The following is a 24520-nucleotide window of genomic DNA, read 5'->3' on the forward strand; positions in this document are numbered from 1 at the left end:
GCTACTCTAAAACATACGTCTTCTGACATGTTATTTTTATATCTATTCAGGAAGCAAAGGGGGATTTCTCAAGGTAAGGACATACACTGAGTCTACAAAACATTAAGGACATCTGCTCTTTCCATTACATAGATTGACCAGGTGAATCCAGGTGAAAGCTGTGATCCCTTATTGATGTCACTTGTTAAATCTACTTCAATCAGTGTAGATGAAGGGGAGGAGACAGGTTAAAGAAGGATTTTTAAGCCTTGAGACAATTGAGACATGAATTGTGTATGTGTGCCATTCAGAGGGTGAATGGGCAAGACAAAATATTTAAGCACCTTTGAACAGGGTCTAGTAGTAGGTGCCAGGGTCACCGGTTAGTGTCAAGAACTACAACGCTGCAGTGTTTTTCACAGTTTTCCGTATGTATTAAGAATGCTCCAGCACCCATTGGACATCCAGCCAACTTGACACAACTTTGGGAAGCATTGGAGTCAACATCCCTGTGGAACACTTGAGGCTGTTCTGAGCAAATGTGTTCTTAAGGTGTTAATGTTTTGTACACTCTAATGAGTATCTAACACAGCAGGTATCTAAGGAACAAGACAACATCACACATTTAACAAAGACCTTCAATAATGGAACTGTTTCTCCAGACTTACAGTCAAATCAATGACAGCGAAGTCTGTTATAAGAGGGAAGGCAGTGATGTTGTGCCTTGTGAGGCTGTTAAAAACCTCACAGAGGCCTTCTAATGAGTTTCATACCACTGACAGCTCGGCCAATGCTGAGGTCTGCAGGGCTGGATTCTCACAGTATAGCTCTACCACCTTTAATAAAGCTTCTATTGCAACAGCAGCACCCTCTTTACTGTCAAGGAGCATCCAGGTGGAACCATAGAAAGGGAATTATGGAACACTGTGGACCTTTGTCTGCATTTCCATCTGTCTCCTTACAGAGAATGGGCCTTAAGTTAGGTCATTATCAGGAGCTTCCCATGTGGCCATGCACCTGGAGCATGTCTGCCAATTAGGTTTCTGCACCTGTGGGTCAGACAGTCTGACTCAAACTGAATAGGGGTGATATCCATTAGAAGCTCATTCCAGGTTGTTTGGACTTTAGAAGGCCTCAATGCAGGGGCGAAAATCTGATATCAACTTTGGAGGGGACAATTACATTACATTTTCTCAAGAGCAATTCCTGAGGGGGACACCAAAAGTAGTGCTGTAACACATAGCCTACGTTTAATATGGTAAATGTATATTGAGGAACCAAAGAAATAAGGTGTTTGCCGTACTCCTAACTACCGGTACGCAAAACTACACAACTAATCACAACAGCAATACCATTGCCTTTAACAAATCTTAGTTCAGTCACCAGTTTAAGTTGAGAGTGGGGGTATCCATGGCATTTTCCAATTATGTTCCTATTTTACACAAGTCAAAAAAATTGAGAACCTTTCATAATGTTGCCAAACAAAGACTCAACAAACTTACCTGAGACTCCCTGTCTCTGCCAGTCTGTCCCTGGATATCTGTCCCCAACTCTGCTGTCTGTGTGCCATCTGTTGCCTGCTCTGCCTAATGACATCATTGTGAAACATTTCCATTAGAATTTCATTTCTTTCTTATGAACATTTTATCAACTAGTCTTTGAGATATTAGGCTACTAGGGTTCTTACTTTGCGTTTTGGTGTACTGAAAAATACTTTGATGTCTGTCTTTTTTCTGCCATTTTTCTGCCATTTTTCTACCTGGTTGGCTACACACACACAGTATGTAGGTTATTTACAGTAGGAGATGGGCTTCTATCATCTTATCTTCTATCATTCTATATGGGCTTCGATCTAAAAGGTAGCTAGCAAATGTGAAACGGATTGCAGTGACAAGAGTTGACAGCTGTATGAGTTCACCATTTACACAACATATGCTGCAACCTTTTGTAATTTTAATCGTTTGTTTCATATTGGCTGGCTTCTAACAATAGCTGAATTTGCAAAGCTAGCGAGCACCAATTCAGTGGTGTTTGCTATAATCTTTGCTACCCGGGTTAAATAAAGGTGAAATAAAATATATAAATAAAAGTTCCCTTGCGACAATTTAGCTTTTGCAACGAGACCATTAAATATATTTAAAACAATGGTAGAAGAGAGTAAAGTTCTGTTCAGTTTATCGCTAACCTTATCACAGGGACTTTGAAGCACTAACTTACATGCATGCTGATCTTGGAATAAATTGACGATAGCAAAGATTCCATCTTTGACGACGCCACATAAATGGAATAGATACTAGCTAGCTTAATAGTTAATATTTGCGTGCTAGCTCTGCATATTCAGCTAGTGTGTGTGCGCGATTGACTGGATTAACCTCACGTCAGTTACGTGCATTGAGTGCCTTTCAGACAGTAGATACGACCTCTACGTTACCTCGCAAGCTAAGGAACTGGCAGTGGATCAAACCATTGTGAGGCAAAGGGTGGGGGGGTCGCAATCTTTTGAAACTTAAAAACGAGCTATTAAGTGTCTATAATCAGCACAATTGCTTTCATTGCGTATTATTAATATTATTTAAATTACATAGTTATGTTTCAGTGATATATTGGGGGGGGACAAATCATATTTTTCCCAGGATGGGGGGGTCGTGTGTCCCCCGTCCCCCCCGGGATTTCCGCCCCTGCCTCAATGCACGGTCATGGTTTCTCTACATAGTTTTCTGTATAGTAATTTTCAAACTGTTATGTACAGCATTAGTTCATGAATTTCACCATCCATATCTTCATAACCATTCTGTTTAATCATTATTCTCAGTGATGAAACCACCAGAACGGAACTGAAGAAGCTTCCAACTCTTCCCAACAAGGTGCTAAAGGAGCACCCATCACTTACATACTGGTAAACTAACCTTGGTAACTGGTTAGTTTAGAAAGACTGCTAAATATGAAGTGGCTCAACAGCAATGTTATTGCAGACAATGATCTTATGATGCATTCCTGAGAGGGAGGAGTGATGCAGCCCATAATTTAGGAGTTGAAGGTGTCTTCGTCATGCTTTTTACAGTGAGGATCGAGTGATAGAGCATTACAAACAGCTGAAAGGAGTCTCCAGAGGACAGGCCATAGTGAAGTGAGTATTAGAAAAACAATGATCCCTCATTCCCTCTCATACACGCCTGTTCACCACAAGTCATCAGATAAAAGACATCAGGCCCTGGCTTCATACATCTTGCTCTCACCCCTCACGCCTCTCTCTTTCCATCTCTCTCTCTCTCTCTCTCTCTCTCTCTCTCTCTCTCTCTCTCTCTCTCGCTCTCTCTCTCTCTCTCTCTCTCTCGCTGTCTTGCACGCTCTCTCCCTCCTTCTCTTTCACACTCTCTCATTCCTCTCTCTCTCCCTTATTCTCTCACTCACACATACACACACTATCTCCTTTCTCGCAACCAAGGTCTGATAGAAATCAATAACCCACTCCAGTTACTGTCTGGCCAGTGAATCATTGTGATTCACTGTAGGCATCTTTAACAGATCAGGCTCTCATTGTCCTGTGTAAAGTACCATCTATAATATTTATATGGTAAACCACCTTTTGAAAATGAAAGAGGGAATTTGGGATGCTACTGTAATAGAACCTTATTTCAATTCAGGTATTTGACCCTAGTGGAATCCCTACCCACCTATGGTGTCCATTATTATGAAGTAAAGGTAAGAATACAGTATATTGCATTATGCACACAACAGCTATTGCACTTATAAAATCAGATGTCTCTAAGGGAATGGATGTATGCAGTTCAGTCATGGAACTATGCTTTTGCCTCACAGGACAAGCAAGGCATCCCATGGTGGCTTGGGATCAGCTACAAAGGAATTGGCCAGTATGATTTGCAGGACAAATTGAAACCACGGAAGGTACAGTCATTTGTTTGTTCCCATTTGTGTTCTCCTCTACTTACAGTATGGAGGAGTACAGGATTCGTTTTTGTATGAGCTATTTTATTGGCAGTGTACAGCGGTCATTGTGCAATATAGCCTTTATACAGGCATATAGGAGATTCATTCTGCAGATAAGATGTCTGCCTGCTACTGTCGAATTATATCTGAGCTAGGAGCTTCATCAGTCTATTTGAGGAATGATGAAATGACAGGGCAGGGATAAAGATTCCTCTGGCACATAGCACTAGACCTCTCGCACACATTCATCACCTATTCCACTGATCAGGGTTGGGCCCTCATTACAGCTGGAGCAGACAAGGCCAGACTTGAAAATCCAAGTGACAGTCAGTTCATAACCAGACTGTTTGATCGATCCCTTTAGGTAAACATTACTTTGGAGGCCTGCATTTATTATAATTCTGTCTGACAACCTATCACTCATAACCAAATCAATGTCAGGACAGAGGTATGCCTGCACTACTTTGTCCTGACCAGTTAATATATGTACACTTATTTATCATTCTGAGAATCCTGCATGAAAAGTGTGTAACCCGCTCTTCTGGTTCAGTGGATGTTTTCTAGCTTGGTGTTCTTATGTTAAGAAGAGGAGGAACACCCAGCTTTGTGATCCGTCTGTTCAGTATCACGTTATTAAGTTTATGGTCTATGGGCGTATGAGTCTGAACATGATGAGAGTAGGAGAGCTGGTCGGGCAGACCTTTAGTGTTGAGGGGAGGGAGGATTGGGTTTCTGTGATGTCAAAGGCAGGAAGGCAGGGTCTGGGTGTTACCATTCGGAGTGCTGAGAATACCTGAGGAGACTTGTTGGAAGCAGAGAGAAAGGGAAAGGGAAAGGAAGGAGTTGTTTGTGTTGTTTGAGCTCGACAGAGAGGATTACAGACAGCAAGGATTTAATTACTGGACCTTTACTGGTAAGAGTCTGAGATGAAGGTACAGTTTTCCATATTGGATGCTGACAATGTAATTTGTTCAACGAAAAACAGCTACAGTGGTGTGAAATTATTGGCACCCATGATAAAGATGAGCAATAATGATTAAATAATTCAAATACTGAGCTATATTTTGTGGATAACATTGTGAAATTATATTATTTTATACTAATACAATTGCTTAGAGAAATAGATTTTGTTTAACAAGCAATAAAAAAAAGATACAGGTCAAAATTATTGACACTCCTAAAGATTCTTATAAATAAAGTAGGCAAAAGTTTTGTATTTGGTCCCATTTTCCTTGCATGCAATGACTAAATCAAGCTTGTGACTCTACAAACTTGTTGGATGCATTTGCAGTTCGTTTTGGTTGGGAGGTTAGCATGTTTTGGGGGTATGATCTTTGACCCTCTGTAACTTTCTCACTCATCATTATTCACAATTCATTCAGGATTATTTGTAATCATGGTAGCATCCACATTAATGTAGAAGTGTTTAGAAATCTGTTGTGATTCACCATTGATTTAATCATGGTAATTAATCATGGTAATAATTTAATCATGTACCTTAAATGAGTACATATAAAGGTGTCATATGCCGGCTTTTTTTAAATTCGATTTTTATTTTATTTAACCTTTATTTAACTAGGCAAGTCAGTTAAGGACAAATTCTTATTTACAATGGCTTTGACAGTCATAGTTTAAGTGAAAGGTTTCACCAACCCTTAATCAGTAGTTTCTCTGTCTCTCTGTGTTTACCTCCATAGCTGTACCAGTGGAAGCAACTGGAGAACTTGTATTTTCGGGAGAAGAAATTTGCTGTTGAGGTGAATGACCCCCACAGGTGAGGGCAAGTCAAACTATAGATATTTATCACAACTACATGTATTTGAATTCCCTTTAGACAACCAAAGAAGCTCTTCTTCCTGAGAATAATCATGGTGTATGTATTATCTCTATACAGGCGGGCAGTGACGAAGCGTACATTTGGCCAGACTGGCTTAGTCATCCACACATGGTACGCCAGCCACTCATTGATCAAAACCATCTGGGTCATGGCCATAAGTCAGCATCAGTTTTACTTGGACAGAAAGCAAAGCAAGGTAAGGTGTAAGGTACCATGTAATATTATCTATTTTTAGTCCTGACTCAATCAATGTACCTGTGTTCTATACCTTTATGCATCCCTATACCAACCAAATTGATCAATTTCTTAATGTAGGATTAAATGCTTGTATTTACATGAAGACAGTGTAGGTCTGTAGTATGTATTGACTATATCAATCCCTAATCCTCAATCACCTCAATCTCTCCATCCCAACAGGGTAAAATAAGTGCAGCGAAAAGTTTGGGTGATATTGCCATGGATTTAACAGAACATGGAGGAGGAACCAAGATAACCAGACTGGGAGATAACCTAAAGCACAACCTCATTATGGCTAGCACTGGCAGCCTGGCGTCAACAGGTGGGCCACTATTCTGGTAGCTCAAAGTCTCTCTTTAGCTAAATGTTTCTCTTTTGAAATACCTGTATATGGAAAGGGATAGGACAAATCTATCCGTATTTGTATGCACTTTGTGTTAGAAAATGTGCAACCAAAACAAGCAAATAGACCTAGGGTACATTTACAGTGTAAACAATGTTACCACTACAGGGTCTGCAGATTCAGCAGTGGATGAGGAGCAGAAAAAGGAGAAGATCTCTGAGCTAAAGAAGAAGGAACAAGAGATCCAAGATGTCTTGACCCAGAAAACAAAGGAGCTGAAGAAAATCTGCTTGAGAGAGGCGGTGAGCTAAATCTCATTGTTACTCTCTGCTTGTAGACACTTGCTTACATTGATTTTGCTCGTTACGAGCACCTGGAGGAGCTAAGCTGATACAGTTAAGGAATTCCTTTTTCTTTGCAGCCAGGCTCATTCAGTAGAACACCAGTGAAACTACTATATAAATTGCCTTAGTTTGGTCAGTTGAGACTATTGGAGTAAAACGCTCCGTAACTGTAAGAGCTTGTATGTGATCTCCAGGACCTTTAGTGAAGAGTGTGTCTGTTTTCTCCAGTTGTTTGCTGTAAAGCTAAATTACCTGGATGCTTTGTTGTGTGTTTTCAGGAGCTCACGGGCAAACTGCCCAAAGAGTATCCCCTGTCTGCAGGCGAGAGACCTCCTCAGGTCAGACGGCGAGTTGGCACAGCCTTCAAACTGGATGACCTCTTCCCATACAACGAGGTCTGTATTGAAACGGCACTGTTCAGTATATGTATATATATTTAGCTAATCTTGGCACCCAGAACCAAATCTCAAGTGCACAATGGCCTTCTTAAGTTTTCTGCAGTGGGCTAAATCAGGGTCACACAGAGTGTTTCTTCGTAGTCTTAAACAAATCTACTTTGAAACAAAAGTATACAATCTCACACACATGGTTATGGGCTTAAATTATATTCTGATTTGATTTGGGGGGAAAAACAAGACACCTGTACCATGTCAGATATAGAGTTGAAATGTATTTAATTTTGAGTTTGGATCCAATATTACACTTTATATACATCACAGAAGACTGAAATATAACAGAATTGTCTGCGTAAAAATAAAAAAAGTTCATTATGAAATGATTAAAAATATGAATAACATTCACCCATGAGACCACTAGAGGGCGATTTGGTCATTCAACTGCAGGAAAAGGATTATATATGTTTGTCACCAGAGACTAATATTTTGTAGAATATGACATGACATGAATTCCATGATTTCCTCATAGAGGGTTGTGAACCGGGTTGTTAGAATATTATTCTAAGCAGAGTAACATCTGTACCCTGAAAGATTGTTTTTGTGTGATGAATGGAATGTGATTGGATTGCATTCATGTTCTGTCCTGTTTCGTATAGATCACGTGTTGATGAGTTGTCGTCTGTATTTTCCAACACGTCCACAAACTACTGCAAAATATTACCTTGTTGTTATGGCTACATTGTGTTGTAATTTTCAACTGGATATGCATGTCAATTGCTCAGTTGAAATTGAAATGGATCTGCCGTTCTCTGCTGCAATATTGTCTATAATGATGTATGTATACTCTGATCTGTAGGACCCTTATCTGAGGAACCTGGAGAGCAGGTTTGCTCTGCAGCGGAAGATCGTGGAAGCAGCTAAGAAACTGGCCTCGGAGGCAGAGATCTGTAAGACGGTGAAGAGGAAGAGGAGGAGGAACTGTCAGGACGCCATGAGGAAACTGCAGCAGGTCGAGGATGAGATGAACAAGTACAGAATCAAGAAAGGCAAGAAGCCTACCCAAAGAGCCTCTGTGATTATCGCAGGTACTGGAGATAAAAGTAGACACACACATTCCACTGTATGAGTTTATTGATTTGTACTATAATCTTTCATCTATAATGTGCTTTCGTCCTTCATCCCTAGATGAGCTTCTCCGTTCAGAGACTAGCTCGCTGTCAGACAGTCAGATTCTGGATGACGGTGAGTGGGACAAATTTCAGTCATACAGTAGCTACATGACCTTTGTTGCAACAGCGCCTTTACCAATCCCATCTGACGATGAGTTTTGTCTCTTTGTCCAGATGACTCTGATGGTGCTCCGAGGCCCCGGTCACGGTCGGTCCAGTGCTCCCCTCAGGTCAGCCCTGCACGTTCCCTGGATCACCAACACAACAAGAGTCTCAGCAGGTTAGCAGCATTTGACGGCCAGGATGCTTCACATCATTTTCACCCCAGAGAGGTGTCATCTGCACACAGCAGCCCCGCCATAACGTTACCCAGATCTCCACGGGACCCACGCAGCATGCCGTCCACCCCCGTTATGACCCGCAACGCCTACAGCAGCAGCCATCTCAGGTGAGACCCCCCCCCCTCTCAGACCAGCCTACCCAAACCCTTACCCGGTCACTACATCAGCAATATCTGCATCCAAATGTTTAAAGAAAACTATTGTAATCATAAGTATTTAGTACTGTATGCTGTACATCCGGATTTCTTAACACTATTTGCTTGATAACCGTCTAACAACACGCTTATGTGACAATAACACATGTATGTTGCAGGTCGGATGGGAACTCCCAGTCCTTCAGGCACCGCAGTGGCAGTCTGGAGTCCCAGCAACGGATACTAAAGGATACCGACTCAGAGAAGCCAGTCTTCACCCTGTCCCCTGCCCGCAGGAGCAACAGCACAGAGGCCCTGGAGGACTGCTCCTCCTTCACCAGTCAGTCCAGCCTGGACTACCCAGGCAACCCCCACTACTGCACCTTGGACTCTCGAACCCGCAACCATCAGCTGCACAGGAGGGTGGAGGTCTATGGAAACACAGGCAGTATGCCTAATCTGGTCCAGAATCATATTGGCTGTAGTTATTTGTACGAGCCCCCAGCGCACTATGCACCGACTGCTTACTATGTGGCAGGCTACCCCTGTCCAGACATGGAGCCCTACTCCAACGGTGCTTACGTGTATGAGAATGAGATGGAGGGCCACTACAATGTCAACCCTTCCTACCAAGTACACAATTATCACAGACACGAGCACTACAGGACCTATAGTAGTGATCGAGCGGACAGCCTTGCTCAGAACCCATACGCCACCATGAGATTGCCCCGGACCAGACAGGGGCCCCGCAACGAGCCCTTGCAGAAGAACATGCAGAAGGCTCTGGTGGCTGAGCACCTGAGAGGCTGGTACCACCGCAGCGGTGGCCACAGAGAGGCAGGCAGGGGTCTGGCTGGGTATGACTATGACAACGGCTCTCAGCTCAGCCTGGGATACCAGACCATGCCAGCCCCCTTCAGCCACTCCAGCCGAACCACCTCCTACTCCTCAGGTAGGAATAGATCCTGCTTCGCCTCATACTGCAACAGGTCACCTCAGAATAACATATTCTGTCTGTTCACCCTCAGTAACACAGAGGCACACGTTTTTTTCTGATCAATATAATGCATACATTCCTAACATACTGTATGACAATATAGGCTGTATTGTTTGTTAGGGTTAGGGTTGAGGGTTAGGGTGTCATTGTCTGAGACTCCCCAGTATGTGTCTGTTTCTTTAGTCCAACTAAAAAGTGTCTCTGTTTCTAGTTTCCTCATCAACCAGCACAGGAAACTGGCACAGCCAGTTGGCTGTGGGTGTAACAGACTATGAGAACATGACAGAGTCACCCCAGCACCCTCACCCAGGAGCCCATGGCAATTACAACCGCAGCCCCACCCATACCAGGTGATAACCAGTAACCTACCACAGCACAACACCTACATTTTCCATACCATACAGGCTATTATAAACTGGGTGGTTTGAGCCCTGAATGCTGATTGGTTGACAGCCGTGGTTTATCAAACCATTTATGTTTACTGCTCTAATTTTGTTGGTAACCAGTTTATAATAGTAATAAGGCACCTTGAGGGTTTGTGGTATATGGCCAATATACAGTATCACGGCTAAGGGCTGTATCCAGGCACTCCATGTTGCGTCGTGCAGAAGAACTGCCCTTAGCCGTGGTATATTGGCCAAATGCCACACCCCCTCGGGCCTTACTGCTTAAATATAGAATTGACAACAGTATCACTAAGTATGGGAAATGAAGTGGTTCACTCAAGACTATGACCACTCTTATAATTGGCTGTCTGTCTGCTAATGTTTTCTCCTCCCCATGCTCAATGGCAGGTACTCTTGTGGATGTCACCTCTGTTCACTCTCTGTGTGTGCCTGTCACGATATTGAGCCTCAGGACCTCCCTAGCATTGTCACCACTTGCCACTGTCCTTCCACTTGCTCTTACTCCTCCTGCATCCTCTACTCTTCTCCACCTTCCTCCTCCTGTTCCTCCAGCTCTTCTCATGATTGGACAGGTTATTTTGTCTGTCATATAGACATTTACAGAGATTCAAATGCTATCCTTATCTATTAACAGTCTTTGCTAGTAAGTGACATCATGTTCAGTTTGTTTGGTCTGTTGGTGTGAAACTAAACCCCAATAATGAAGTAGTCTCAAATGAGTGTATATGAACTGGTGATCTTCTCACTTTCTTTCTATCTTTCTCTCCTTTCACTAACTGTCCATCTTCAATCGTCATGTACATAGATTTCCCCCAGAATGCAATGTGTTGAAGAGGTCTGATACAATGCCAGTAGAGTCAGTAGATGTGTTTGGTGCTGTGGCCAATAGCACTGAGGAAGACCATTAGGCAACTATTCAAACACAGAAGGGTGAGATTAGATGCAAATAGGCTGTCATAGTGGTAATCCATTTCCACCAGTGCCACTGTTGTCAGTTTCCATCTGTGTCTCATCATTTGTCATATTGATCAATATACTGTAGCTCATTTAGTGGCGTCCACCACAGGTTCAATCAAGGTGAAATCAATATGTAGACCATTCATTAAATGTACAGCCAGAGGAGTGGTAACACATACTGCCAATTCCTAGTTGGCCACATTCCACTCCATTCCAGATACTTATAGCTCATGAGTGGCCATGACTTACCCGGTTGACCAAAGGTTTTGCCAAATGATCTTCGACTTTAAGCAGGCTCACAAATTCAGCATGGACGCATGTGGAGAAAATGTTGTGTTCATTACATCCTGTAGCTAAAAACCACACTTTCACAGTGTCTAGCTTCACATCTACAGTTAAAACACTTTCACACTGTCCAGCTTCACATCCACAGTTAAAACACTTTCACAGTGTCTAGCTTCACATCCACAGTTAAAACATTTTCACAGTGTCTAGCTTCACATCTACAGTTAAAACACTTTCACACTGTCCAGCTTCACATCTACAGTTAAAACACTTTCACAGTGTCTTGCTTCACATCCACAGTTAAAACATTTTCACAGTGTCTAGCTTCACATCCACAGTTAAACCACTTTCACAGTGTCTAGCTTCACATCCAGTTAAAACACTTTCACAGTCTCTAGCTTCACATCCACAGTTAAAACATTTTCACAGTGTCTAGCTTCACATCCACAGTTAAAACACTTTCACAGTGTCTAGCTTCACATCCAGTTAAAACACTTTCACAGTGTCTAGCTTCACATCCACAGTTAAAACACCACATCCTCCTCATAACTCACAGAACCAGTAGTAGAGTTGACCTACTTTTGCTTGCCTCTCATTACTGTAAGTTGTGATCATATTAAGTGGAAAAATCTCATTTCAAATGTTGCATTCCTTTTTTTGTTGCATGGCATGCTTGACAAGACAGTAGCATGTTTGCTTTTGTTCAATAGTCTTCTTTCTAATATAACATAATGTTTTCATAGAGTGTATCCATGGTTTGTTGTGTTCGGTTTTCATGCCTCTAGATAATCATCTCCAGCTGTTGCAGCATGCAGGGGGTTTCATGAAGTAATATGCTGTCCTACAGTATGGGAGACTTTTATATTGACCTTGTTTGTTTTCATCTCTCCATTACAGAAGAGTATACATGGATGGAAATTATATGGGCATGCACTGAAGATAAGAGGACCAAAAGAAGCACTGGCACAATGACCCCAACATTGGAAGTACAGTTCTCTGGAAGGATATCAACTAACCTCTGGACATACTCTATTATGGCACTCTTGAATGACTCTCCCATGTGCCTTGGATTAGATGGAGATGGATATTATTCAGGAAGACATGGGATGTGGTGATGGCACAAATGCAAGGTTTTGGTGTTCTGGAAAACCAGCTTCATCATTGTGAATATTGTGAAGGATCTACAAAAAGCATTTCAAACCCTGGGATACCTTTGACCCAAATATATTACCCTATTGTATTATGACAAAAATAAGTCTTTAAAAAAAGTTATCATTGTCTTTATGATAATCAGTAAACTGTGTGTTGGGAGTGTATGAATAAGGAGTTAAAGCAGGATACCTCCAAAGTGTTGTGCCATACAGTACACACAGAGCACTATTTAGTGAGCTACTCATTATACATGTTGTAAATCAACTTGAATATCTTTGTAAAACATTTAGGTATACATTTGAGTTACTATTCACAAAGTGTGATAAAATAATAAACCAACCCTTCCTTACGGCAGTCTTTGCGTCCCAGGTTTGTCAGTCAATGGACTGATGTGCTCTCTCCTCTCCCAAGTATGAATCTGAATGTACATGTTGATATTGTTTAAAGATTATTCATATTTTCCTTTTTGTGATCGTGTTAATGTGGTGTAAATTGCTTGCATGTGAACATAAACTTTTGATAACCAGCTTTTTTGTATATTGTAAAAAGATATGCCTTAAAATAATGTTTCTTTATTGTTTTTCTTTGGTCTTTCTCTACACATTTGTACATTGTCCACATATTGTTAGGCTTTGTCATCTCCTACTATAAGTGAAATATCTCCCATTTGGATTTGGGACATCAATAAAAAACCAGTGTGAGACACACAGCATGTGGTGTGACTTCTTTAGTCCTTGTCATAGGCGTTGTAAGGATAGGACCAAGGCACAGCGGGTATAGTGATCATCTTCTTAATTCATTTAAAGATAACACTTAAAACAAAACGACGAAACAGTTCTGTAAGGCAACACAGGCTATACAGGAAACAACCACCCACAAAACACAAGTGAAACATACACAACTAAATATGGCCTCCAATTAGAGACACCGACAACCAGCTGCCTCTAATTGGAGTTCATTGCCAAAAACCCAACATAGAAATAGAAAAATAGATATAAACATAGAAATAGAGAACATAGAACCTAAACCCCAAAACACCGAAACACACAAAACAAACACCCCCTGCCACGCCCTGACCAAACTACAATGACAAATAACCCCTTTTACTGGTCAGGACGTGACAGCCCTCAACAAGACTAGATTTATCCATTGGTGGGCGGCAGGTAGCCTAGCGGTTAGTGCGTTGAGCCAGTTACTGAGCTGACAAGGTAAAAAATATTTTGATGTGCCCTTAAGTAAGACACTAATTTACTGTAAAACAACAAACACATTGCACTGCACCTATCTGGTGTATGTGACAATAAAACATTATTATTCTTTTTTTTTTACATTCCAAGTGAGTGTAGTGACCCCATACACAAAATCTGATCTCTTCTGGTTTTACATCAGCTGTCAGTTGTTGTGCACCACTTCAGGGAGATATTATTACACTTTCCTGGAAGCTCTGGGGGATTGGGCGGAGCCCTGTGCGTAATGGACCGTGGAATCCTTCCCAGGCCTGTAAAAAAACTGTCCACCTGTTCCTGTCGATCTCCCCCTTTTCCTGTCTCCCAATCAACTGCCATACTGAAAGATCATACAGCCTGTCCATCTGACTCAAGCTACTGAAAAAAGAACATGTTAGTATGTCTCTCCTGGCCCTCCTGCACCATAAATATCTTCCATGAGGTCCTATGTGTTTAATTTTAGACTTTGCCTAGGGTGTGAGCAGACCATTTACCACCTAGAGACAGAGCCAATAGCACTGTCCACTCAGCTCTAGAACTGTGTAGTCATCGTGGATATACTTTTTACCCTTTAGGTTGAAAATAAACTCTTAAGACAAATACTATTCAAATATGTCCAGCCAAAGGGACCAGGACATGGAGGACATACATGAGGAAGACATTGATGAAGATGATATCCTAGCCAGCTTGTCTCCCGAGGAGCTTAAAGAACTCCAGAAAGAGATGGATGTTTTAGCGCCAGACGAGAGAGTACCGCTTGGTCAGAGACAGAAGGACCAGAAGAAAGAGAAGCCATCCACCGACTCTGATGATGAAGAAGACATTGATGAAGATGATATCCTGGCAAAATTGTCTCCTGAGGAGCTCAAAGAGCTCCAGAAAGAGATGGACGTTATAGCCCCGGATGAGAGGGTACCTGTGGGTCAGAGGCAGAAGAGCCAGACAGAGAAAGTGCCCACAGGTTTGTTTGACCACAGGGGCCTCGTGGATTATCTGTACTGGGAGAAGGAGTCCAAACGCATGCTGGAGGAGGAGAGGGTCCCCGTCACTCTACTGCCCAGTAAGGTAAGAGACTACATAATCAATGGTCAATATATTGTGCCTATAGTCTTCAATATATCATACATCATACAGTATGCCATTGTATGTTCTACAAAGCTACGTTTATTAAATGATTGTACTACTTGTCTTCATCAGAAAACTATGGAAGAGGATACTGAAAAGAAAGAAATCGCTGAAGACTTGGAGATTGTGTATGAGGTGGTAGAAGAAGTCATCGAAGCTACAGACGGTGTTGAAGGAGAGGAAGTGATAGAGGAAATTATAGAGGTAATGACTGTGGGGGAGGAGGAGGAGGAGGAGGAAGAGGATGTGAAGAAGGAGAAAGAGGAACAGGAAAAAAAGGACATACCCGTAAAAGATGAAAGGGTCATAGAAAAACATGAACACCCAGTGAATGAGCATCTAAAACAGTCATCGGATGATAACAGCACTAACACTGTAAACACTACCAGTCCTCTGCAACCCCCACCAGAGTTCGCAGACATGAAAGAAAATAAAGAGATTGAGAGAACAGAGCAAAAGAGCACATCACAAATACCTGAGAAAGTAAATAATGACACCACAGACGCTCCCGCTCCTGAAGAAATAGAGATGACTCCAGAGGAGAAGAGGGCCTGTTTTGTTCCAGAGAAAGAGGTGAGGGTAATTAACAAACTAAATATTCCAAAGCTGGCCCTTGGTGGGGGCCTTGGTGGCCTTGGTGGGGCCAAGAAGACATCAAGACCCTCAGGGAATGAGACAAACCTGGACACCACTCTGGATAAGATCCGCAACAACAACCCCGCTATCACAGACGTAAACCTGAATAACATAGAAAACATTCCCAAAGAAATGCTAATAGAATACGTCGATGCCTTGAAGAAAAACAAACACGTCAAGACCTTCAGCATAGCCAACACCGGCGCAGACGAAAACATTGCCTTCTACCTGGCCAACATGCTGAGAGAGAACCGTAGCATCACCACACTGAACATAGAGTCTAACTTCATAACAGGGAAAGGCATCATCGCCATTATCCGCTGCCTACAGTTCAACGAGACGCTCACTGAGCTCCGCTTCCACAACCAGAGACACATGCTGGGCCACCACGCAGAGATGGAGGTGTCACGCCTGCTCAAGGCCAACAACACCCTCCTGAAGATGGGCTACCACTTTGAGCAGGCGGGCCCCAGAATGGTGGTAACCAACCTGCTGACAAGGAACCTGGACCGCCAGAGACAGCAGAGGAACGAGGAGCAGAGCAAGCAGCAGCAGCAGCAGCAGAAGGAGGTGTTTGAGATGTACGAACGGGCTCTGAACTTGCCCCCAGGGCTGCTAGCGATGCTGGGCTATGTCCCTCCCGAAATCGCGGCCCTCATGCCGCAGCTTCCCAAGGGTCCCCAGGGTCCCATGGAACCCAAACCAGAGCCCTCCTCCAGATTCCAGCAGAACAGTCCTCTACAGCAGCCGCAAAAGCAGCAGAACACTTCTCCACAGTATCAACACAAGCAGCTTAAACACATGCAATGCAACCCCATTCCACAACAACCCCCCTGCACGGACTCCTCTGGTAACCTTCTGAAGGACATCCAGCTGAAGAGGACCCCCAAAAAGCGTGACCCTTTCCTGGACATTGACCTTAGGGAGGACAGGAGAGCAGAGAGGCTGAATGTCCAGCTCAGGAAGACATCAGGAAAAACGAGGGACACAGGCGTTGATGAGATGGTAGAACTGAAGGCCACTCTGAAAGATGTGATGAAGACACTGAAGCCTGTCCCTCGGAGGCGGCAGCCGGCCAAGGTGGATGTGACGCCCCGCGATGAACTTCTTAATGAGATCAAAAAGAGCAACGTGGCCTATCTCAAAGCTGTGAGTACAACTGATGATTCTCAAATTAGCACAAGGTCACTTACAGTCATATTTTTAGCTAACTTTATTTTACCAGCAATCACATTGTTTAGTTAGATGTCAGAAGTTGGTGGATTTTTTTTAAGATGCATTGTGGAACTACCTTGAACTGGAGAGCACATACCGTATAATCAAGCTTGTTAGCTTTAACCCATATTAGACATGCACTAGCAAATATGTAGACTAGATTAGTGTGAAATTAAAATGATGTAAGGGAGTGAACGTTAATTATAATACGGGGTTACATGGAGAAAATCGGACCTTCTGAAATGTTTGGCCCTCCCTTCTGACCTAAACCCTCCCTGAACGCTTAAAAAATAAAAGAAGTGACCCTCCCTTATACCCCAAATAATAATTAAAACAAAGTGGATAGCAGAGAACATGTCCACCAGAGCCTTAGCCTTATTCCAGTAAACATTACATGGAAATGTCTGAATTTTTATCATGCACAGGGCTGAGAGCCAGAAGGTTGTGGGTTGATAGTCCACTGTGGCCGCACAAGAGTAGGCGTGGAAGATAACCTTTATAGTAAAAGTATTGCATGAATCTATCATCGTATTTGCAGGTTCGAGAAAATGTTTCCTTTTTTAAACATTTCCTGCAATTCTACGTAATTTTACATATTATCAGAATCTTTTTTAATACTACACAAATGACAGGCTAAGAATGGACAGGGAGATAGGCCTATGTGTTCATCTGATCATACTTTACTTCCCCAATGCCACAGTGTGTCTTGTTTGGAACGAAACTGTCCCTGTTTGCAAATCATTTAATCTGAGACATCATTAGGAATCTGAGAATGGTACTTTCAAAAGTTAGACCTACCTTTCCACCCCAGACAGAGTAGGTCCTACCTTTCCACCCCAGACAGACTAGGTCCTACCTTTCCACCCCAGACAGAGTAGTCCTACCTTTCCACCCCAGACAGAGTAGTCCTACCTTTCCACCCCAGACAGAGTAGTCCTACCTTTCCACCCCAGAGTAGACCTACCTTTCCACCCCAGACAGAGTAGATCTACCTTTCCACCCCAGACAGAGTAGGCCTACCTTTCCACCCCAGACAGAGTAGTCCTACCTTTCCACCCCAGACAGAGTAGGCCTACCTTTCCACCCCAGACAGAGTAGACCTACCTTTCCACCCCAGACAGAGTAGGCCTACCTTTCCACCCCAGACAGAGTAGTCCTACCTTTCCACCCCAGACAGAGTAGACCTACCTTTCCACCCCAGACAGAGTAGGTCTACCTTTCCACCCCAGACAGAGTAGACCTACCTTTCCACCCCAGACAGAGTAGGCCTACCTTTCCACAACATACAGAGTAGTCCTATCTTTCCACCCCAGACAGAGTAGGTCTACCGACGCAGAAACATTTAAGCTTTAACTGCTGGCTACTATTTTTCTGTGGCTTAACCCAACGAGAGAAGGTCACAAATGTCTGGATTTAAACATCTTCTATTGTACAGAAAGGGAATTGCTTAATCAATTGATAGCAACAGAATTAGATTACTTCCCAAGCAAAGTCTGCTTCTGAATGTCAAAGAAGCTAAACAATGATATCCCCATATGCATTTGAGTCACATCTTTACAGGGTATTTCACAGCACTGTTATAGATCACTATATAATCAGATCCGTTTTTTCTTCAAAATCTTAAGCTAACAAGGGTTATACCTGTACTTTTTCCATTTTCTTTAATAAACGGTAAGCCTATGTCATACCTTCTCATACCCTCTCAATTCAAGTCTTGGTTTTGACTGAACTGCCCTTCACTGACATGGAGGTAGTCTATTTAAAGAGTGCATGGTGGGTGGAAGAATTGATCTACAAATCTATGGACATAGCAGCCTATTGCCTAATTTCGTCTATCAAACAGGTAGGCCTACCTTTTGTTTTTTAAATAGGAAGAAATAGGCTCCAACACAAACCCTTCTTGTGGTTACTAAAGTCTAATTACAATGAAATGAATTATGCCTACATTCAGCACCATGAGCTGTCCATTTCTAATTGATTTTGCCGCTGCTGATGCTTCAAGTTTCAGCACCACAATGCAAGTTACTTGAATCTGGCTTATTGGGAGGTCAATAACTCTGATAAATACATCACGGGCAAGAAACATTGTTTTTGATCAAATCAATTACAAAATCAATCATCTTAACACTCCTTTTCAAACTGAACAGAACATAGGCTAGTCTTTTATTTTATTTTTTTAATCTTCATTTATACATCTCTTTTCCAAGAGAGACCTGGTCCAATAGCAGCATGGGGAACAATGCAACAGAGGGAACAAATTTGCGCACAAGGAAGTACATTTTTGGGATTATCTCTAATCAAAAATTACTTTAGGAAGAAGCCTTTGACTATCCTCCTGAACTGCCACCGTAGACCTACACAGCGCAGCCATTGGTTAGGCAGCACACAAAAACATTTTTGATCAGCAAGATCAGAGCAGGCCAGGGCTCAGGGTTGGAATATCCATTGCAATGTGTAATGCAGCCTAGTTGTATTTACACCACCCCAGCAGCTATCTTAGGGATGTAACGGTGCTCTGTGCTTCTATAGGCTATGGATCATTTGATTGAGAATGCACTAAATAGCCTATAGGCGGAAATTGATATTGCGCGCCCAGCAGAGAATCAGAGATGAGGGGCGGCATCGGTAACACATCGATATATAGCCTAATAAGCAACTAATTCTAAAACACTGAGAAATATATACATTTAATCAATTACAAATTACATAACTCGCCCCTGGACTAGATGTAAAAAAAATACCAAACCCTCGCCTTGACTGAAATTTTAAAAGCAGGACCCTCCCCCATTTCCTTCCAGGTAGCTATTCTGTACATTTCCATCCATCCCTTATACCTGTGTGTATCCTCTACTGCCAATCAAATCTTTCTCACAGCTGTTTATGTTTGTGTAATGTATTACTCCTACAGGTGCCACTCCCCAAAGAATTGGAATCAAGAGAAACCAGTCTCTTCAATCTCTGAGGAATCTACAATACCTTTATTTCTGTGTTTGTTTAACATGTTTAATCTCTTCATTAACAATAATCTGCTTGCACTTGTAACACTAGTTTGCCTCAGTACTCCTGTTCAGGCAGAACACCTTTTGTTCCTTGAGGCTTGGAAGAACTAGTATGGTATTTGGATATGAGTCTACAGCTGGAAAATGCCCCATACAATGTGCATAGTATAAGTAGTCTCAATTAATAATTATGTTTGTTTGTGTAAAATGTATTTACTTTGAACACTCCCAAATGAGTGTGGGCAAATCCATAATGCATCATCTACTGATGACAGGTCTTTCATCTATAGATTTTCAAAACCACTCTGGTGTCTGCTGTCCGCTTTGCAATGGCAAACAGCTGAACCCCAGAATATAGAGTATAGGATTTGTCTTTGTGTGAAACACTGTACGCCAGTGGTTCAGAAGCTATATTTCAAATCAGACTTCTTTGTTTCACGGAACAGTCCATCTTAAGTCATAATTCTAACGAGTGTTGACATTAAAAATCAGTGTACAATCAAAATGTCTAATATTTCAATGGTTCCTTCATTAACATAGTTACAAGACTATTTGGATTCCTTAAATTAAGTTTTATTGTTATGGTGGAACACAGTGCTCTGCTTCCAATTCTGTAGTTATGTTATCACTACTCATACACAAAAAAAGCAGTTATAACATCCTTATAATAGAACCTTCTCTGAACTCGTCTGTGAAACTGTAACCATAGTATTAGCATGCACTCCTTTTTCCTAAAAGCTATTTGGCTATGTCCGATACAAACTGTGATTCTCCTTAGTTCTTTGGAAGACTGCATCTGTGTCAGTCCTAAACAACACAAATAGCTCATAAAATCTTCATAAAATAAATGTCATAATTTTCATCTATTACTAATGGTGATCCCTGGAATTGGATAGGCTATTTATTATGGTGGATTTAGAATAAAATCTCAGATCATCTGCTACTGAGGGGAAATAATCATAACCCCAATGCACAATCAAGCATTCATAATGGGTGTGATATTTAATAGTACAGAGGTAACATTCATGCATTGATTCTTTATCCAGCAATACTTTGGTGCCTTACACTGTTTTTTATAATGCAAACATTTGTTTTCTGCTGAATACACAAGTAGAGAAGATTCAATGACACATGAAAGCGCAAAGTAAACATATACACCATGATTACTTGAATTAATAGAGCTGCATTTGCCATTCATTTTCCCATATTGCATAGCCATGAGCTGAAAATGTTCATCTCAAGCCCAACCCACAGGGTCTGAAGTAACAAGAGGGATATTATTGCTACTTGTTAATATTCAGTCACTGGTCCAGTGAATAGAAGGGGAGCCCAGTGACACTAGTTCAGCATTAGGAGAGGAAATAGAGTTGTTTATCTTTTGAGGTAGCAAATAAATTGATTCTGATTAAATTATTTGCTTTTTTTAGATAATAAATCAAGAAGCTATGCTACTGAACACAATTGTTTTAACGTGCAATAGTTATTGCATTCTGGCATGCAGCTTTATATATATATTGCAATTACATAATGACAACATGTGTATTGTGTTCCTTTGAACATTATTGGGCAAATATACAGAAACACTCATGCCTCATTTCATTGTGCCGAGTGCCTTCCCCCCCCCAACATATGATCCATACAGGACTGTACAAATCTTTCTGAAATGCTCTAAAGAAATCAGGTACTTTGACACAAAATGTATAAAAAAAGTGTTCATTCAATATAACAAAATGGAGTGAGAATGACAAATGAAGGGAATGTGACAGCACTGACATTATGCGGGGTAAAAATCAACACTTGATTTTAGTGTTAAAGGAAAAAGCAAACCATGTTGAATTGAATGAGGGTGCCATTTTTGCTCTCTCCCCTCACTCCTTGTTTAGCTTAGACTCCAGGAAGTCCTGGATCTTGTTGATCTTCTCCTCCTGTTGGTCTAGTAGATCCAGGATGATGCCCATTGGGGACTTCTTCATGCCCACTCCCTCAATCTTATTCTCCAGCCTGTTCTTCATGTTGCGCAGCCTCAGAGACGCATGGACCAGGATCACTACAGGGAAGAAAGGCTGGATTAGTTTCCTACCCGCTCACGATGCGCTACTCTCCATGGAGATAGCATTTTCCTATTCTGGCCCATGGAAACATGACGTGTGTGCCTTAATCTAAAATTATGCAGCTTCAACCGAGAAGGTTAATTAGTTTCCAGGTATATGTGATGAAATACAATGCACACGTACGGTTAAGGAGAGGCCTCTTTACTCCCCTCGTCAGAGATGCTGACTGCATGATGTAAGCCAGTAAATGTAGTCGAGTATTGTACAGACAGTACATAGCAACCAGTCAACACACGCAGGCAGCCACAGGACAGCCCTCTTGGGAAGGGCTCCGTCACTGACTGACTGCCTCCTGATCCCCACCACAATGTGGCAGCTGTTGCCTGCACCCCTTTTCTCAGAACCACCAATTGCCCTAAACATTGTGTTCTGTAATGTGCATTTCAGAATCCAGCAGTTAGTCTAGACTATTTATTTCCAAAACAATGTTCTTTAAAGTTTAACTGAAGGGGAAAAACGTTTTCTTAAGGTGGAGAACCACACACATTCCCCATACTGAACCCATACAATGAGTCAGAATGAGAGTGGTTAAAAAAACAGTTTGCTCCTCCTCCTGTGACTAATCTGCCACGCTTGCACCATATTCCAATGGAGGTTGCCACTGGAAAAAGGCCTGAAAGCTACACTAAATCTATATGCTAGTTACTGTGTGCATTGTGTGACTAACAAAAATCAAACATTAAGGGTCAGATTCTTCAGACACAGATAAAGCCTCTGTGTCCAAGAAACTGTCCCCAAGAGTGTGGAATATACTGAGACTCACATAGCAAGGGAAAAGTAATTCCAAAGATGAAGACCATCACTCCACCACATAGTGACAGCAGGAAGTAGCTCGTTCCCATGACAGCAATGACAAACAGGGTGGGGTTTTTCTTCTTGAAGTTCTTGATGAAATTCTTGTTCTCTCCCGCCCACACCGAAACCATGAAGACCAGAGAAACCACTGCCCCGCCCAGAAACATGCCAAGAGGGTTCAGAAATCTACACAGATGGGAAACACCGTTACACAAAACATCTACATCCACTCAAATTCTGTATGACAATGCAAAACAATTAATTGGGCATCTGTAAAACACAATAAAAGCAACAAACAGCATAACCTGGTGGCTGGAATAAGAGCAACACCTTTCCTTTTTTTGCCATGTTCAAAAATAACCTCAGAGTTTTCAAACTATCGTAGCTGCAATTGAGCAATTAGGACACATACAAAACTGTTCCTCGAGTATTATCAGTACACTTCATTGTACATGCAGTGTGTGGCTGAGATAAGGATCCAACTGCTTGGACAACTTTTAGCATTCATGTGTTAAATAGGCTGAAGAAACTATTATAAAAATATATTTAGAAAACATTGGAAACTCATCTGTCAGATGGTTATTTCAAAATATAAAAGGTACTAAAATGACAATTTGTAGATAAATTGGTTACAAGCAGGCCTAAACCACCTAACGTTAGTAATTATGTTCACCGTTCACAGTTGCAGGCAGCTGAATCAGGAAAAGTGGAGCAAATAGCTAAATTTGTTTTTAGCAGGCCAGCTAGTACCACACCATTCCATCACATGATGATGACTGCATCTCTTATTTCGTCGTTGCAGTTGTGAGGAGAATATGAAAAGATAGGGAAATCTTGCTCACTGTTATAAATAAAATGTCCGTGCATGACAATTACGTAGCCATGACTTGGTGTGAATCGGACTGCAGACAAATCAAATAAGATAGCTAGCAGCTGGGTGGAAAATGCTAGCAAGCTCGCGCTGTCATGCTGACTTACCCCACGACCAGGAAAACCACGATGGCCACTGCGAAGTAATTGGTCTGATAGTATAACAAGTTGCTGATCACCCTGTTGTTCCATTTAGCTAAATCTCCGAAATCGGGTTTAGCAAAACGATCAGCTCCTGGGAAGAAGTCGTCCCATGGTCTGAGCGGTGCAAGCTCCATTTTTGCCATCTCCGAGTTCAGTGCTCGGATAGGTTTTAACAGATCAGCTGAACAGTAATACCAGAGACCAGCTACCAAAGTAATTTATAGGATGGGCTCCTGCAGAGAGGGAGAGGCGAAGCGAGAGGGTTTACTTCGCCACAAATCTGTTAACGAAAATAAGACCACGAATTGGGGATGTTTTTTTTTAATGGAGGTTAATACGAGTGTCACATTTGGTCAACCAAAATGTGAGGCTTATTATAATATAATCTCTAATACAAGTTTCGTAATGGTTAGGTTCAGTGGTGTAGTGTAGGGTAGACACTTTTTTCCCCGTGGGCACTAATACGTACCAAAGTAGTGTAGTGTAGGTATACGCCATTTCAATTAATAAGGCTGATGGAACAGATCAGAATGTTGTTTATATTTTAGATAAAATATTATTTAACATTTTAGGCGCAGCCATGTACAGACGGCTGTAGACCTTCGCGTGAATGTTCCAGAATTGTATTTGCAGTAAGACGCCGTTCTAAAATGGGTAGAGATGGAAATATCCGTCAGAAATGTAGAAAGAGGGGTGATTGAAATATGCAACAACTATCATGGGCTGCTAATATGACTACGATGACTTTGGCTGCTAGACAATGATAGAAAGGTGAAAGAAAATCAATAGAACAGGAGAAAAGCATATGAGTAAGTCTTTATAAAAAATAATTGCCTCCACGATTATGTGGAGGGATTTTGGCTATAGTCTACTT

General features: G+C 41.9%; 3 protein-coding genes across 4 annotated transcripts in view; 2 read left to right on the forward strand and 1 right to left on the reverse strand.

The window, feature by feature from the left end:
• Window positions 1-13232, forward strand: part of LOC106567277 (FERM domain-containing protein 4B) — a 30679-nt gene extending 17447 nt beyond the window's left edge. The window contains exons 7-23 of one of the 2 annotated variants that reach the window (XM_014136386.3): window positions 51-73; window positions 2792-2875; window positions 3041-3106; window positions 3624-3681; window positions 3799-3885; window positions 5625-5701; window positions 5822-5960; window positions 6182-6323; window positions 6513-6646; window positions 6967-7083; window positions 7940-8168; window positions 8269-8325; window positions 8427-8700; window positions 8907-9679; window positions 9936-10074; window positions 10937-11061; window positions 12271-13232. In XM_014136386.3, the coding sequence (XP_013991861.1) occupies window positions 51-73; window positions 2792-2875; window positions 3041-3106; window positions 3624-3681; window positions 3799-3885; window positions 5625-5701; window positions 5822-5960; window positions 6182-6323; window positions 6513-6646; window positions 6967-7083; window positions 7940-8168; window positions 8269-8325; window positions 8427-8700; window positions 8907-9679; window positions 9936-10074; window positions 10937-11039 (2502 nt within the window). In that variant the 3' untranslated portion in view covers window positions 11040-11061; window positions 12271-13232. The remainder of the gene's footprint in view (window positions 1-50; window positions 74-2791; window positions 2876-3040; window positions 3107-3623; window positions 3682-3798; window positions 3886-5624; window positions 5702-5821; window positions 5961-6181; window positions 6324-6512; window positions 6647-6966; window positions 7084-7939; window positions 8169-8268; window positions 8326-8426; window positions 8701-8906; window positions 9680-9935; window positions 10075-10936; window positions 11062-12270) is intronic. The other variant, XM_014136387.3, reaches the window with a different exon arrangement.
• Window positions 13233-14231: 999 nt separating this feature from the next.
• Window positions 14232-20231, forward strand: lmod3 (leiomodin 3 (fetal)). The gene is made up of 3 exons (XM_014136378.3): window positions 14232-14816; window positions 14949-16661; window positions 19636-20231. Exons 1-3 carry the CDS (start codon window positions 14364-14366, stop codon window positions 19687-19689), a joined length of 2220 nt encoding a protein of 739 aa, XP_013991853.3. The 5' UTR covers window positions 14232-14363; the 3' UTR covers window positions 19690-20231.
• Window positions 20232-20283: 52 nt separating this feature from the next.
• Window positions 20284-23899, reverse strand: LOC106567276 (PRA1 family protein 3). Its single transcript, XM_014136385.3, has 3 exons — window positions 23611-23899; window positions 22601-22818; window positions 20284-21773 (listed from the first exon to the last, which is right to left on the reverse strand). Exons 1-3 carry the CDS (start codon window positions 23787-23789, stop codon window positions 21595-21597), a joined length of 576 nt encoding a protein of 191 aa, XP_013991860.1. The 5' UTR covers window positions 23790-23899; the 3' UTR covers window positions 20284-21594.
• Window positions 23900-24520: the final 621 nt, after the last annotated feature.

Source organism: Salmo salar, chromosome 13 (assembly GCF_965601325.2).
Source record: "Salmo salar chromosome 13, fSalSal1, whole genome shotgun sequence".
Classification (NCBI taxonomy): Eukaryota; Metazoa; Chordata; class Actinopteri; order Salmoniformes; family Salmonidae; genus Salmo; species Salmo salar.